Genomic DNA, 18,003 nt, shown 5'->3' on the forward strand with positions numbered 1-18,003 from the left:
CCTTTCTCACTATAATGAGGTGCAATAGATGTCGTTAGCCATTTGTTCAAAATCCAACAAATATTGTGCCCAGTATCTGCATTAATCACAAAGTCATATATTCGCCCTACCCATTAAACACTGATTCAGGTCTTCTGTCCTCATATTGGCAATGTAGGAAAAGTCAAAGTTGGCAAACCAACACATGCCTTACTTTCGCCATGTCGGAGACGATTCACTAAAGATAATACTGTCATTTTTAAATTGCAGTTTTGGTTTCAGATTGAGTTTTTAAAGAACAATATACTTAATACTCAGCATTCAAGTGAGAATAAGAAGCCAAACAGTTATAGAGTGTTGAAATGTCGCCGAACTTTGGATACACACGTTGTGTTTTACTAGATGACAGTGTCGCAACGTACCTTTCTGACTTCAGATATGTACAATATAAATAATTTATACTCAAAACATTTACCAATTTAATTACGACAGGTTTTTACTATGACTATAGTTCTATACTGGAAAAAATAATTGTCAACGCCATAACCAAGATGCGTGGAAATCAAACAACACACGTTACCATGCCAATAGTTACATCGCTTTTTATATAACTGTATGCAAAACAAAATACGAACAACAGGTATTTCCAGTATTGCTAAACCAGCTCATATCACGACCAGTAGTGTATGTAGATTTGCTAAAGTGGAAATAAAAAACATTGAAAATGTACATACGTAAGCGATACATTCGTTACTAGAGAGTACGGAATTATGCGTTCGAGACAATGTATTTGGATTGTGGCTATGCCTACTTTTTATGTCGACAGTCATCAAACAGCAGACAAATTTTGAGAGAGAAATCACATCAATTTATGGGGTAATGTTCTTTAAAATTCAGGTGATAGTATGTATCATTGATATGTCATGTTAAACATTTTTCAAAAAGTACTTCTTTCAAATTGTCATAGTGTGTTGTAACTACCATCTTGACAAACAGGAAAGCGATGATTGGGCATCATGTGGTGGTCCAGTTTTCGATCAAGGCGTACTATAGAGTAACTGATACGTATGTTATAGATGGTAACGTAGGTAACAACACTTGCTGACGGTTTCAAACGCAAATGTCATATCATTTGAAGCCAGAAACTTTGGTATTTTTTAAATAATTGGCACTCAGACTGGCTATATCAGTGTTATTTAGTGATGTATTATTTTCACACGACGAGCCATGTGCTGTTAAAGATATGGCCTCCTCTCTGAATGATATGTACATTGAAATAAATATTTGATTATTTAATACGATGGAAGAATCAATGAACAAATGAAAGATACTTTACTGACTTATCAGACATAATTAATATATTTGTAAAAACATCTGGATTAGGCGTAGGTCGATGGGTCGTTACTCATTTGTTTCTTAATTCAAGTTGGTAAAAGTAGAGCAGAAATCCAGACAGAAAATCGGTAAATGCAGAAAAGCAAAAGGACCTGCTTTCATGAGAAAGAACGATCGAGGATACAGCCATGTTATGTTCCTTTTGCCAAATTTATGATAAATATTGATTACACTGATATTTTCGTTATGTAGGACTAAAAACATTAAAGAAAGGAAAAATAGAATCTTGTAATCCTCATGAAACCGGTGCAGAAGTGTTTTAATTCATGTTTTAGGTCAGAAAAGGTATTATTCTTCATGATAAAAATTGCCACAGGTGAAATTAAAGTTAGGCTACATACGTTACTGTTTGTACTGCAGAAAGTGACTGGTCATTTTCATGAGTTTGATGTTCTTGCAAATGGCTATCGATCAATAATTTTGTTACCGAATATTTGGTCTACTACGCCCACAGACTGTCAGCAAATCTTGTTATCGGGTTTGATTTGAGGTATTTGTTAGTATTTTGTAAAACAAATCTGAGTAATGATGAGTAGAAGCCTGTTGACATGGAAGTAGTTAAAGCTATGAGTAGCCTTGTATGTCACTAAATCGCCAAAGCCTTGCGGAATATTTGATAGGTTACTCAAATAATTCGTTACATTGTCACTTAATTCTCTCGTCAGAAAAACAAGTCACGTATGTATCAGGTGATAACACTTTATAATTCAATATGCCACATTTACATAACAGCTGCACAGTTATTTGTAACACGGTGCTGATGAAAACGTGATGTGTAATAGACCATATGCCAAACTTTCTATGTAAAATGTTTTACCCAGATTTTGAGTATTTGATACCTGACTTACGATCCTTACCCATTTGCACCTCATTAGTGAGAACGGGCGTAAACAACTACAACACCTTACTTATGATGTTACATTAGGAATACCTCTTCCAGCACAATCATTCAACCGTATTGGTTAAATATCATGGCTATCAGACGACTTCATGAGACCTGCCAATACGATGTCAATACAACGACTTTGGCAGCTGTTGACAAAAACGATTGGGTAGTCCAATGGTTTCACCACACCCGAAGACTGGGGTTCGATTCCTGGCATGGACACAAAGTGTGAATTGTACTTCGTGTGTCATCCGCCATGATAGAACACCGTTAAAACTGGCGTAGATCTTGACTCATTCATTACTTTCTGTAGTGACGAGCAGAACCGAGAAGGGGATAATTTCAGCAAAATCCAAGAGAATTCGGACTGTCGCAGAGAGGTATTTTCGTCTTTTCCTTTTCACTTGAGGGATTTTAGGAAACAACGTTCACTTTTGCTTAGTTCATAGAAACTGATAATATCCGAGTTCCACGAATTTTAACTCAAAAGCAAATGAGTGTCTGCAGAACACACGCTCGATGTACAAAGTGGAAACTGGTGATATCAGTTGTTGACATTTGAATCTGTGTGTAACATCCACTTAGATGTATATTTACGAAAAGGGACGTGGCATGTACATTTCTGAATCCTAATTCCCTGACACTGTTTTGATAATGTTTTGCAATTAAATATACGGGTGCTTAAATGTTGGTATTTCCCGAGCGACAGCGAAGGATATATCGATATTTAAGCTTGGGTGTAATGAGTGAGTGATATGATATTCTGCATATTACCGAAGCCGTCAAATTGAGGAAAATAAACCCAAATCTACTTTCAAACACAGGCTGGTTTCTACGGAAGCTTATTAGGGCCACGCTTTGCTGATATTCGGCATCTTGTATCTTGAAAATTAAACTTAGTATGTTGAAAACTTTCAATCTTGAAAATTCAACATATTTTTTTTAAATATACTAAGTACTTTTCAAAATACTAAGTTGAATTGTCAAGATAGGATGTTGATTTTTCAAAATATTATGTTGCAGTTTCAAGATAGCAAGTTGAATTTTCAACATACTAAGTTGAATTTTCAAGATACAAGATGCCGAATAATAGCGAAACGTGGCCCTAATAGGCTCCCGCAGGTTTCCTGCCGTCGCCGCATGTAGAACGCAGCGTCACTGAAGAAAACATGACATTATAGCATTGTTCGTGACGTCGCGTCACCACGATAAAATATTTTGCCATTTTAGGGCATCGTATGAAAAATATGAACCCCGACATTTTTGCCCTAGTAGGTAAAAATATTCAGAAATGACCTCAACTAGTTAGAAAGAAGTGAGAAAGATTTTTACCAATCAGGCAAGACGTTACTGGTGTGTGGCAGATGTGATTCACCAATCAGTTGTAGACTGTTCCACCAATCCGTTAACATTGCTGATGTTACCCTTTGCAGATTGTTTCAGAGTCAGGGAACATTATACTGATTTGACCCTTCGTAGACCGTTACGTCAATCAGACAAGCCATTACTGATGTGACCTTTCGTATATTGTTTTACAAATCAGGTAACGCACTGATGATGTAACCCTTTGGAGATTATTCCGACGATCAGACAACCCTTTACCGATGTGACCTTTTGTAGATTTTCCACTAATCAGGCACCAAGATAATTATGTGTGACAACAGCCGATGTGGCCCTTTGTAGATTTTCCCACCAATCAGGGAACAGGATACTGATGTGACCCTTTGTATATTATTCCACCAATCGGGAATATGATACTGTGACCCTTTGTAGATTGTTCCATCAATCACACAATTTGATACTGATGTGACCCTTTGCAGATTGTTTCACCAATAGGGGTACACAATATTTATGTGAACCTTTGAAGATTGTTTCATCAATCAGGCAACAGGACACTAGTAAATCTCTTTGCAGATTTTTTCACCAATATAAACTTATGAATGTTTTGATCTGTACATTCGTTGATTGTTCACCAGTCGGACAACACAGTATGTACTGAATGATAGATACCTAGTATTGGCAAACAGTATGTGTTGAAAGAAGACACGATCTTCAGAAGAGCTCTTCCTCTAGCAGCACATGACAGACTGCCAGTCAGTTCTGGACCAGAAATCCAGCAACTGACACTGATGAGCAGCAATCCATGTCATCAATGTACAGAGACATGCCATCAACCAAACCAGCCTGACTGACCACCTGCATGTGACAATCTCAAGACCTATGAAGGGTGAGCATTGGTCTTCAGTAACCCATGCTTGTTGTAAGAAGTGGCTAATAGGATCAGGTGGTCAGGCTTGCTGACTTGGCCGACATGACGTATCCCACTGTGTAGATTGAAGGTCATGCTGTCGATTACTGTATTACCTTATGACTCGATTATTTACAGACCTTCGCTATATAGTTGGAATACAGTGCTAAACAACTAACCAAACCAAAGACAAAGCAGTTTGGGAACCTTCCCTGTTCATATTGGCAACTGTTGCTCTGATCTGTACAAAAATAACCATTACAAGAGACCTCCTGTACAAACTTTGTAATTTATTATCATATATCACACATTCTCACAATAGGCATAAGAGTAACCCTCAGTTTATCCATTTCAGAGGTGTAATCAGGATAATAAAATATTGAAACTACATACATTCTCAATGAGTCTAATTAAAATCATTATCACAAATTAATAAATTAAACACTCGTCCATAACAGTCTCTGCTCCATGGGAGTCTTGCAGTGGATGAGAAGGAAGTCATTTGGAGTCCTAGTTGTGACTGCAGCAGCGGGATACTCCAACGTTGGGATGTTAATTTGGGATGGTTTCATGAATGCTGTATTAACAATGACTTCTTTGTGTCAACGTCTCACACAGATGGTGTGTTGTTGGTCCATAGCTCTGTGTAAACCATGTCTGACTGAACATATTTCTGCTCTGTCTAAAATATTGACAAAAGTAAGCTACTTCAATTTTCAATCTGAATCAGATCATATCTACATATCTTTAGACCTGTAAGGAAAAAATGAAAATCACAAAAATACATCTGGCAAATTGTATTTGTGCTTGTGATTACCAAAAGTCTATTGCCTTTCCTTTCTGAAACATTTTTCCAATACATTTAGATATCCTTACCTCAATTCCTAATACCTGACTTCCATTTTTGTTAGGTGGCCCCCATGTATTTCAGATACCTAACCTTTGTTCCTGATACCTAACTTGATCCTAATCCTGATATAGATCTAGCCTGACCTGTATTTCGAAAATCTAATCTGACCATATTTCCAATACCTGACCTCTATTGCTGATACAATAATTTCACTGAAATCTTATATTTAGAGATTTCCCAAGACTGCATTCAAAACAATAATCTCTAACAATTTCACACCAGAACGAAAAGCTATGACATAAGATGAGTAATTAAAGATAATAAAAACCTGATTTGGGATATCTTCAATTCTAATTCAGGAATGTTTATTAACACTTGCAGAGCTCTCACATTACTGGAGTTTCTCCTGAAGACTTCAGATATACAGTTGCCAAGCTATGTCCAGAGTATTTCTGTTGTTGCAACAAATGACGAGTTCTGGTTCAGCTAGACTTGATATTTTCTGGATATTATATCACAGTGATAATGAATCTCAGCTGCTGTGATTTACACAGGGGTATGGCCTGAAAATTATGAGGCCAATGGTTAATCCGTCAACTGTGTCAAGGTCTGATCTAAAGGTGCTTCATCAGCAACGCTACACTAGTAGAAGGAAAAAACATTTGGAGAAACAAAACATTTGTCAACAAATCCCTGTACATTCCCATAATATCAACATGTCAGCATATCTCTAGAATCTGTACAATCGATAGACAAAGGTCATCCAGCTAATACATAGCAGTAATGTTAATCCAGGTAGTAAACAACAAGAAGGAAGCTCCTGCACTGTCAGTAGTCATAGTCACTGGAGGGGTTTTCTGCTGAAGCATGGGGGCTGCTTCTGATGATGGTGGGCTGCAGATGAGTAGCAGTTACTAAGTGTGTGAGTCTGCTAAGGGTGAGTATATGACTGTGGGGAGCTGTTGCAGTGGGCTTTGCGCTGCTAATGGGGAATGGGGTGCATTGCTCTTGACGAGCAGGATTAGTTGATAAATGCAAAACACTGACTATTCAATGTTTTTTCTTTTTTGTTTGAAAATTCAGCTTATTTGTAATCAGCATCAAAATGACACAATTAAAGGTGCATATGTGAAGTAAACTCTGGAAAACTTCAACTATCCACATTGTATGTATCTGTACAAATCGGAAGCAATTTCATGAATAAAATCTAATGCAGAGCTAAAATGACATCCTCTCAGTTCTGAAGCCTGAACATGATGTTACACATCTCAAGAAGAGTCCACAGGAACTGGCATACCTCAACAGTGCAGAAGTTTCCCCCTTTCAAAACACAAACAATTCTGGGGCAGTCAGTAAATGCCACTCATACACATGATTCCACAAGTAACAAACATGTAATAAATATATTCTCAGTGACTATGCATAGCATAGCGCCATGCTTGCTACCCAGCCTGTCCCTGACATGGAAACTAGGTTCCACTGTGTGTACTTCAGTAATGTTTTTCAGCCTAACACTACTGGTTGAGCAGCAGATTCCATGTTAGCTCTCTGGTGTAGTATTAGGCTGCAATGATTCCCCCACATGTCCAAACATTGTGATACTTGGTGCCTTGAAGGATACGACTACTGTATCCTGAAAAGTTGTATCCATACAATGATACATGCATTGATAAGGTGTTATTATATTTGGTGTTACTAAAAGATTGTTGATACTGAAAACAATAACAGCATCCAAAGGGGAGCATTTTAAATTCCTGAAAATACTTAGGATTGTCAGGTGTGGTGTTGGAGAAGTCATAAAGCCAGCAACACCTTTCTCTTCAGTTCAGACAAATATACAGATTTGTTTCACTGCTCTGTCCAGATCGATGTAAGTATTACAAAGACAATTTTTTATCTAAATGTTAAGGTTCCTTTTGAATTTCGTTATTCCTTTTTGACAGAACCCTTTTTCCCTCTATACAGTTTTGTCAAGTTAAATTAAGATACAAAAATAAATTTTTCAAAGTGATTCCTTAAAACATATACCTAATGTACCTTTCATAATGAACCAGAAGTATACTAGTAACAGTACTGGTGGCGAGGTGTGGGTAGAACACAAGGTATATCTAGTACAGTACCATTTTACCAAGGCTTGGACCAGAGTCTAAACCATTTGTACTTGATACATTATGAAACCAAATGTTTCTTCCACTGTTGCTCATCATCACATGACCTGACCATGCTGAAACATCTTCAGTTTATTCTTGATCAAGACAAAAGACATAATTTAAATGCATACACTTTATGTAAGATCTACTTATAATGCATGTTTCGTTACAACCTGTATTCCTCAATACCAGCTGTGGACACAGTATATCTTGAATATCATCACTCTCGATGGTGCTGGTCAAATGTGTCCTGCCACTGATAATTTTGAAAATATTTTTGAAGACTTCACTTCTTTTTAGATTAAAATTGTAAAAACTTGAGAGTTTGTGTACAAAGGGCACAGTACTGCTGCTGTCCTTGAGAGGCTAGTGCAACAGATTCTCCTCCCCTGCCTTTGTGTTGCTGCCCAGAGCACAATAAAACCTTAGATTATCACAGGTGTATCAGACACAGGACTTTGTGTCCGTGAACCTTCTATCCCAGCCGTCCTTCTGGTAACCTGCTAAATGCTGCAACTTCTGAAACACTGAATGTGGCCATCATAGCCCAGCTTGCACATCCAACTGGTGGTAACATACTGAAACTTCGTGTTACAAAATACACTGTACAACTGAACAGGGCGTGTTTGGGCGTTGATGATCATCCTGGGAGAACTCATCAGCATCCTTGGTAGTCACGTAGTCATGAGAGTTACTCACACAGCAACCACAGTCAGTCGTGCAGTCGCCGGAGTCACTCATGTAGTTACCAGAGTCCCTCACATAGTTACCAGAGTCATCCCTGTAGTTGCTAGTCACTGACATAAAGACACTCACCTTATCACCAGTCACTCATGTAATCACCACTCACTCACTGACATCAGACATAGTCCCTTGTCACTCACACATCAACCAGAGTAACTCAAGTAATCAACAAAGTTACTCATGCAGTTGCCAATAATCACTAGTCACTCACAATGGCAACCAAAGTGGATCACATTATCACCAGTCACTCATATGCAATCATTCACAAATTACCAGAATTACCCATAGTTGCCATAACAACCAAAGTCACTAACGTCATATCCATTCACTCACGTCACATAATCATCAGGCACTCACATAGTAACTAGAGATACACACATAGTAACCAGAATCAGGCAGTCTCAGAATCACTCACCTAGCAACCAGACTTCCTCACAAAGTCATTCACATAGTCACCAGTCACTCGCCTAGCAACCAGGGCCACTGACTATCAGTGCTGGGAGGGAGGAAGGCTTCAATGTTTATCAGATCGAGGCCGACCCTGTTGACATGTGTGGGTGTGACCCTAACCCTGGCACTAGTGGAGAAAGTCTGATACACTGGCAAAGGCGCAAGCTCCTAGGCCCTCTTTGGACATAAGCCTCATACACTGGGTGGCCTGAGCTATGGCTAGTTCTAATGGAGGTTGTTTCGGTAATCCATAGGATTCTGAAATGACAATTTTCGAAACATCAAGCACATGTTTTCACAACAAAGAAAGAACTATGCCATATCTAGCTTTATATCAGTTACTAGCTGTTGGCATTAGACAGAAGAATATAGAACAAGGTCCTAAAAGGATATGCATAATTTAAGAGCAGAGCAAATCTGCGCAAATATCAAGTGCACAAAAATGATATACAGACCTTCTCCGTTTCATGGTAGTAGCATCTATAGGTACAGTTCTTGGCAATAAAAGTCTTAAATCTAAAATGGTTTTCTTAAGGACAGACAAATATCTACACCTCTACATGTCAGCTAAAGGGATTGGCATGATTAGCAATTCTTACCAACTAGGCTACCATCCCTAGTAGAAAGTCGTGTCAGCTAACCTTTGAGCAACATCTGACCAGCCTATCAAACGGGAGACAGACAGATTTAACCAATCAGACACTGGCTACTTGTTAGGGTTCAGCAGGACTTACAATGTGGCCTTTGGATTTTCTGTTCCCCATACACTGATAGTGACCTCTCAACAAACGAAATTCTGCATAATACACAGATATTTGATCTGCAGTATCTACGCTTTGGGGTTTCTGATGACATAATTACTATTTCTACAAGATAACATCCTAGAATGTTGAAAAAAAAATCTCTGACTGTTTACTCATTTTGAATAATGGGTTCTCCATGAGTATAATTGAGAAACGATCATGCGGAAAACAGCATTGGGAATCGTTTGTGTGTTTGAGGTAAAGGTTCCAACGGTATGTGAATATGTTAAAATTCATGATTATGTAAGCTGTGTTCTGATTGGTTAATGCAGATGGTCAGCAGATGCAAGCTTCTACTAGGGTTTGTTAGGTGCAGTATAGCAGTGTAACTTAGACTGGACTGTAGTCTCTTGTGTACTAACCTAGAATGGCACTATTGAGGGCAGCACACACAGGTTCCCTCTGCACTGGCTGCAGCTGCACCCCCACAGGACTGCTCCAAGGGTCGGCGTAGGCTAACAAGCTAAAGGCATCCTGCAGACAACAACATGTGTAGTTCACCTTCTTCTATCTGTCCTCTTGTCAAACAGTTTGGAGTTTACAAAATAGGCATCAGATGACAGTGACTGAGGTGGTATTAACAAAGCTTATCAGTATTTCAGCTTGATTGTCCCATGCCTAGAAACAAGATCGCTAACAGGAATTCAAAATCCCAATCAGTTGTTTGGCGTGAGTAAAGAGTGCAATACTGTACAGAGAAATCTGGTGTCTTGACAGACTGAGGCAATAATGTTCAGTAACAAGAGCAAAAAGGACAAAGAATGTTCTGGGTAGCAGAAGGACAATGACAGTCTCATTAGTGTGTCGGGTCTGATACTGTTATAATCAGCTTTTCAACCTCAGCACAGAATCATCATTCTATATCAGACAACCAGCCACTTGCTTGAACACTTACTTGTAATGCTTTTTTGTTTGCATCATTCTTGCCATACTGCCTGCGGAGGTGTATACTCATGGTCTTCAGATCCCGGCCAAACTGAAGCATCTTTTGTACAGCAGCCTGACTGCCTCCACACATCTGTCTGCGACTTGAGGGGGAGTCTACCTCTACAACATCCAGCGTTCCACCACATCAATACATAACCTGACGAATGACTCCAATCAATCCTCCAGAACATTCCATTTGAAACAAGAGGGAAACAGGTTGTCATCTAAATATTGAAAAGTTCAATTTCCTTGTGCAAATCGTGTTTTGATTGTTATATCATACCACTGGACACATGTTAAACAGAAGCGGCACTGAGTTTACGCCAAGGTAAAGTGTGTATTGCACATGCGTAATCCTCAATATACCTCGTGTACCTGTAACAACCAAGTGTATTCGTCTACATTCCAAGCCCCACCTACTTGTCACAAATGCACTTACTGTGCAGGCTCATTTAATACATGTCAAGCAGTACCTTACATGACTTGAGGGAGAACCCACCTCTAAAACAGCCAGTGTTCCACCATACCAATACACAACTACCTATCACTCTGTGAGAGAGAAAGTGAATACACTCGATCCTAGGCAACTAGCAACAGTACATTACACAAAACACGAGCAACCGTATTCAAAACCTTCAGAGTTTTCAAGGTACCTACCAACCTTTCCAAGCTTAACAATCAGAATCCTAGAGAACAAGGGTGGGGTAGCTCTATGGATTTGCAACTTCTTTATTGTAATATTTGTGATGCATAACCAACCACAGGAGACAGTTAGTAATGGACAACCATGCCTTGACATAGGCTCACTGGAAAACATCCAGTATTAGTTTTAACAGGGCTTCTGTTAAATAGTAAGTGCGAGTCCAAGTAAGATGCAGTCAAACTTCAATGCAGAGAAATTTGGTACTGGAGTCTCAATCTCTTAGCAACACAGCTGAAAACAGAACTTCTTGGGGATCATCCATGAAGTCATTGAAAGACCTATTCTGAGGGCCTGACTCTGCTTTGGAATCTTACAACCACGTCTTAATATCTAATGGAGTTCTTCCATCTGGAATACTATTTATCAAGGCATCCAGATTATTACGACTCATGAAGAACAGGATCAGGTGGTCAGGCTCACTGACTTGGTTATCACATGTCATATATCCCAACTGCATAGGTCAATGATCATGTTGTTGATCACTCTACTGTAAGGTAATATCAATTATTTACAGACCACTGCCATATAGTTGGAATATTGCTGAGTGCAGCATAAAACTGAACTGACTCACTCACTCACTCACAAGGCATTACACCATAAGACAAAAACAGATGGAGTAGAAACATTTCCAATAAATACCATTTGAAGATAACAAAAACATCACAATGGACATCCAACACTATCCGTATTTGTCCAACTTGAAGTCATCTTACCCATATCTTCATCATCACATGGGTGAGAGTTTCCATTCATGCACACCGATCCCCCTGATGTGCCATTGGTTATCACACCATCCTCTACATGACCTTCGCTCATTTCAACGTCATCATTGTCAATTAGTCGTGAACTGCCGTTCATTGACACGTGATCAGAGTTTGCAGCGTTCATCTCCTCCTCCGCCCGACGAGAGTCTGACTGATTGTGGGAATTTTGGGAGGAGCTGCCTGAGCTGTGACTTTTTGTGGATGAGCGGCTTGGACTGCTGCTCCCTGACCCCCCAGACGTTCTCTGGGGGTGGAGTGTGTTCCCGCCACACCCATAATGCACTGGGCTCATGCTCGGAGAAGACCGACTGCTACCACTACTGTGTCTGGATTTAGGGCTTCGGATTGCAGCACCGCGCACTTCACTGTCTGTTCCATTGACCATCTCGATAAACTGTCTGCACTTGAGTGTGAAAAGAAGGTTGGGATTCCTCTCCAGGAGTCCCGGATACAACTGTTGGGTGGCATCAATGGCTTCACCCATTCGTCCTGCCAGCACCAGCTTCTGGATTCCTGCACAATACAAAATAAAATGAACATCTCAAGTAAAAAAACTTGACATGAAAGGTAAGTGTTCATTATCTTGACATTGTAAAAGATTCAAAACCTATGGCAGCATGCATCAAGGGCCAATACAATGTTTAAATTGTCACTTACAATGACAAAGAAGACACACAATTACAAGACAGGTAACACATCAGTGGTGAATGAGTACTTATTGATTAAATCAACATTCCATATACCACAGCAGTGTGTAAATACTCATTCTCATCCCACAGAGGTTACTTGTCATATCTTCCTACATACAAACCCCAGTTCTGATATGGCCCTCTCATGGTGCGAGTGTTCAGGGTTTGTGAATGGTTGCAATCAGACTTTCTTGTGCAGTCAGTGACGTCGTTTCAAAAGTGATCATTCGCAAGACCCTGGTAATTTCCATTTGCTTCGGGAAATCTAGGACCTCTTCTAGGTTGCAAGCTAGGGACAAGCTAGCCATAGTCTTGTGTGTCACACCAACACATGTCCTGACAGATGAGGGATATTTGTGGTCCCATAGTTGCTTGTATTAGTCAAGTTGGATCGAAGTTAATGTAACATGTGTTCTGATTGGATAGAAAGAAAGGAGATAATTCATGTTGTAATTTTTGCCACTTGGATATTTTATGAGAACCAGGAGATATGCCTGTTTTAGAACAGATGTTCATAGGAACATATGACAAGAAACCTCTGTGGGAAGAGAATGGTAAATACTGGGCCATCAACTGGTTGATAACGTGAGCACCAAATGATATTGCTTGGCTACAGTAAAACACAGGTGTGAGAAAACACTGGACACTGTTTTCCTGGAATGATAGGGGAACAGTCTCCCACAGAATCCCAAGAGGGATAACAGCTACAGTCATGATTGTGGCAATTATTGGGAAATGAAGATTCTATAATTCGCCATTTGTAAACCATGGGAGAGTGCAGCACATATTCCTTTCAGATACTTCACAGACTTGGGAGCAAAACATTCCAAGGAAAGACTCATTTACTCGTTCAATTAATGTCCAGAGCGAACATGAAGGTCCATGCAAATATTATCATAAGTTCAATAATGCCTTTATACATATGCTTCCAATGAGAAAACAATACAATCAGCTAGACAGCTATAAGAGATACATGCACATCACATACAACCTACAATGGAGTGTAACCAGCAGAACACAATTCGCAACATATTATTAAACATTACTCTGTCTGTTCTTGATGGAAGCGAGATCTTCATCTATGGGCTGATTGGTGCTCTTGGTGAAAGCTTCTGCTGTTGAGCAATAGCCATGGTGGACTAGGTATGTAGACACAATCCTGAACACAAGAAATGTAAATTCAAAACCCTCTTTCAATCATGTCTTAGTCATATACGACAAAATACTGAAAACACTAATTACTCCTTGAACTTAACTTTAATTTAGTGACAAAAGTTCAAATTTCAGTTACAAAGTCCTAATGATGACAAGAAACACTCATAACAGATGATAGATTAACTATAGTGACATAAAACAATCAGGTTTTTTTTAACTTCTTTTGAATGGTATATTAAGGATCAATCCTTCTCTTAGGAGTGAAGGAGTATAAACCAGTGCTCCTTGGAGCACTGTAAATTAGAAGATGACACATCCCCCTGGCTCCTGCATATTTGAAAGAGCAAATCATCTGACAGTTACCTGATGTCTTTTTAGACTAAGTTTGAATTGTTTTCCATGGAAATCATGAAAAATATAAATGCCATATATTTGCAAACAGCAAAAGACACCACTTCTAGATCGTTCTCATCTATCTGACAAGATCTGATATCAAATGGTTTTCAAGTTGTGCTCTGAAAATGAAAGTCACCCCTCCCTTTGACACTAAGTTGAAATCATTTCCATAGAAACCAAGAAAAATAAAAATGACAAAATCTGGAAAAGACACCATGTTAGGTGATGTTTAATGTATGTGCCAATTTCTGGTAAAAAATATTGAACGGTTTTGTAGTTGTGCACCGGAAACAAAATGATTACAGACAGACAGACAGACAGACAGACAAGGTGTCGACTATATTATGCCAGGGGGCTAAAAATGAAATCAGTAGTAAAGAGAAATAACTGTTCCATGTAACCTTACTTTCAAAGTTTACAGCAATATCAAAAGTGTATGTTTTCTACTACTTGCTCATATGAAGACATCATCTTTCCAAAGAAAATTAACAACAAAAACTGGGATTATGTGACATATAACACAATTCTAGGCACTATGCAGTAATAAAGTGACCAAGTGGTGTTTTAAGAGGTATTTCTGATAGACTTGTGTGCAGCGTGATTAACAACTGATGTTTATTCATATCAAACTGGGAAGACTTGATACAGTGAGCGAGTAAGTGAGTTTAGCTTTACGCAGCTTTTTAGCAATATTCCAGCAATATCATGGCGGGGGACACCAGAAAATGGGCTTCACACATTGTACCCATGTGGGTGATCGAACCCGGGTCTTCGGCGTGACGAGCGAACGCTTTATCCACTAGGCTACCCCAGCACCCCTGACTATCTTAGATGCAGTTGGTAACATCATTTGACCTTGTTTCAAGCACCAGGGTTTGATTTCAAGTTTTACGCCGCATTCAGTAATGCTGAACTGAAAGTATGACTGGAGTCAGTCTGTAAATAACTGAGCCTGGGCCAGACAATCCAGTGATCAACAACATAAGCATCGATCTGTACAATTGGAAACTGATGACGTGTGAACAAAGACAGCGAAACTGACCACCTCTTACAACAAGCAAAGTCACCTTTTATGGCAAGTATGGGTTGCTGAAGGCCTTTTCTACCCCGGACCTTCACAGATTGGTTCGATTTCAAACCCTAGCCATTTATAGGGGATGCCAACAACTTAACAGCTTCCTTCAGCTATAACATGTTGGGCACTTGCTTCAACAAATGTTACCTTTCAGTGTTACTCATGTCAGTGTTCACTGTTAGAAATATCTGAAGGTAAAAATGTAACTACCATTACTATCACAAGAGGTGTAAAGAAATATTTCTGTCAGTATACCTAATACCTTCCGTTTTATTACAAAATGGAAACCCCAAAGGAATGACAATGCTGACCTGTGTAGAGCAGCTGACCATTCCCCTCGTCGATCAGACACTGGGAAACGAGAGATGGTGAGGCCAGTCTTCATTCTCCATTCCTGTACAAAACAGGGTTAACGTTAGATGAACTCTACATACCAGGCATAGACATCTACAGCTATGAACTGTGGAAACAGTAAGACAGCAAAAATGTTGGATTCTGCAAATTACAGTGTCTGGACTAGCCAGGCACTCCTTTCACTAAGCACCTTTACTTAGGTTAACTTTACCTACCATTCTTTAACACTGCACTAAGGTTACCTTAATGACTTATGACCAACTCAGTGCTTTGTGAAAGGAGGCCCAGGCCAGCTAGTTAATGACCCATAAACCTGTGTCTTTTTGGCTTGATATTTAGTAATACACTCAGCAACGGTACATCTATGTGACTGACATTACAACCAATAACCCAAGCCAAGTCACCAAGCTTAATCACTCAATCATAAAGACGCCAGTGTCAGCTGTAGTGTACTGACCTTCATGTAATCTTCTATGTCAAAGACAAAGGGACTCTGTCCAAAGTTGGCCTCCACTACTTCTCCAGGAGTCTGCAGACCCACAGTTGGGTAAAGCTTGGGCTGTAACACAAACCAAAGTCACGGATGAAAATCAGGAATTAGTGAATGAACATAAAGAACATTTACCAGGGATTGGGAAAGGCAGGGGCCATGGGCCATTTTGCTCATTAGAAGGAACAATTGGCCATTAAAATTTTGAAGTTTATGATTGATACAAGGGCAGTGGCCCACTCTAGATTCAGAAAATGGCTAATAACCCTGAAAATGGCCCATAGTCAAAGTTTTCTTTCCCAGTCCCTTATTTATATGCAATATCCTGCACTGATCACAGAGCATACTGCTTCTTCCATCCGTTCATATACACAAATTGTGTGTGTAAAATGTCAGAAATATTTCCACCTTAGCATCACCTAATTGATATCAGAACACAATGATCAAAACAAGTGTCCATTAGTTATGTCCCCTTCATCACAAACTGCACCATAATGTCTTAAAAAAGCATGAAAGGATGCAGGCTCAAGTTGGTTATCACAGGGCTCCTGATAATTTTTCAACATGTGGAGTATGTATGCCTTATATTTTCTATATAAGAATACTAGGAAAAGTCAAGAGTACATTTAGAGTAATCTTGTGTTTCATTTCATATATGAACAACATTGCTACCCTTGTATAGACAGGTTAATACACAATAAAGCAACGCTTTTTCAGATAAACAGGCACATAAATGATTCTAAGACCGAACACCATTGCTGTGGTGTGTATCTGGTACGTTTTCTGATTTCTTTCCTACCGTATCATGCATATGTTCTATCCATACTTATGCAAATATGGCCTTTATGTGGAGCCCTGGTCACCATGAAAATATTACCTTAGTTAAGGATTGTCAACTACGGAACAACGGCACCCAATTCAGACTCAAAATCCATACATATGGATCCCGACACAGGTAAGGGAGGCAACTCCGTAAGCTAGTCAAGACTCATGGGGTATGTGAGTCCCAAATACATAAATACATTTGGTAAACATCAACAAGTGTCTGTGAATAATGAATACTTACTGGGAGATCTGTACAAGCAACACCTGAAACAGAAGACAAACAGCATTGAGAATCTGGACCTGAATCTGCCAGACAACAACTGAAATTTAACATAATATGTCTGAAATGTGAATGAAAGTTTGAAACTACGTTTTTATGGCATTTTGGGCAATATTTCAGCCATGACAGTGTGACTATCTGGATCTTTGGTACGATGAGTAAACGCTTTGGACACAAGGCTTGCCCACCAACACTAGAATGAAACTGTGACAATTATCATCATCCAATATCAATTTACATGAAAAATTATGTTCACTATAGTTTTGTATTACAAGTGATGTCACCATTTCTACTTTAATCACAAACATTACTAGTAATTAATCTTTCTCAACATCAAAAGGGTATGATGAGATGAAATATACAGGATAGTCCGAAAGACTAATGCATAGATGATTACAAAAATGAACAAATGCGAGCCTACCTAAGTTTACGCCGTTTTTGGTGTAGAAACAAGTGTTGTCAATGAGGTTGAGGCAGCAGCCAATCACATCGCCTGTTGTGAAAGTTGGACCATATGGTTGGCCAGTTCCACAGGAACAGAACGAGTTGCCATCATCACCATGGTAACCATAGGAATGTTTGTCCCAACCTGAAATAACGAATTTAAGATGAAGGATAAAAACAATGGGAAGTACACCCAAACCTAGTTCAGTTGAAATACATGCAAAATCTGTTTACTGTTTGACAACACAGTCTGCAGTATTATGTTATCACGTCATTTTCCTATTTGCACTTAAGATTTCAATGTTTTGGGTATGTCAAAGTTACAAAAACTGATAAATAAAATATACATAGGAACTAGTTCCTGACATGAATATCTATCTGAAAAAATAAATAAAT

The 18,003-nt window shown here is 39.1% G+C and overlaps 1 protein-coding gene across 1 annotated transcript in view; it reads right to left on the reverse strand.

Moving 5' to 3' along the window:
* Positions 1-4,778: 4,778 nt before the first annotated feature.
* Positions 4,779-18,003, reverse strand: part of LOC137258756 (ran-binding protein 9-like) — a 41,493-nt gene continuing 28,268 nt past the window's right edge. The window contains exons 4-12 of the mRNA XM_067796445.1: positions 17,585-17,752; positions 17,125-17,147; positions 16,026-16,127; positions 15,526-15,608; positions 13,635-13,747; positions 11,849-12,412; positions 10,401-10,552; positions 9,868-9,979; positions 4,779-8,960 (exon numbers count right to left, since the gene is read on the reverse strand). Coding sequence (XP_067652546.1) covers positions 8,830-8,960; positions 9,868-9,979; positions 10,401-10,552; positions 11,849-12,412; positions 13,635-13,747; positions 15,526-15,608; positions 16,026-16,127; positions 17,125-17,147; positions 17,585-17,752 — 1,448 coding nt within the window. The 3' untranslated portion in view covers positions 4,779-8,829. The remainder of the gene's footprint in view (positions 8,961-9,867; positions 9,980-10,400; positions 10,553-11,848; positions 12,413-13,634; positions 13,748-15,525; positions 15,609-16,025; positions 16,128-17,124; positions 17,148-17,584; positions 17,753-18,003) is intronic.

The sequence above is a fragment of the Haliotis asinina genome, chromosome 12 (genome assembly GCF_037392515.1).
Source record: "Haliotis asinina isolate JCU_RB_2024 chromosome 12, JCU_Hal_asi_v2, whole genome shotgun sequence".
Classification (NCBI taxonomy): domain Eukaryota; kingdom Metazoa; phylum Mollusca; class Gastropoda; order Lepetellida; family Haliotidae; genus Haliotis; species Haliotis asinina.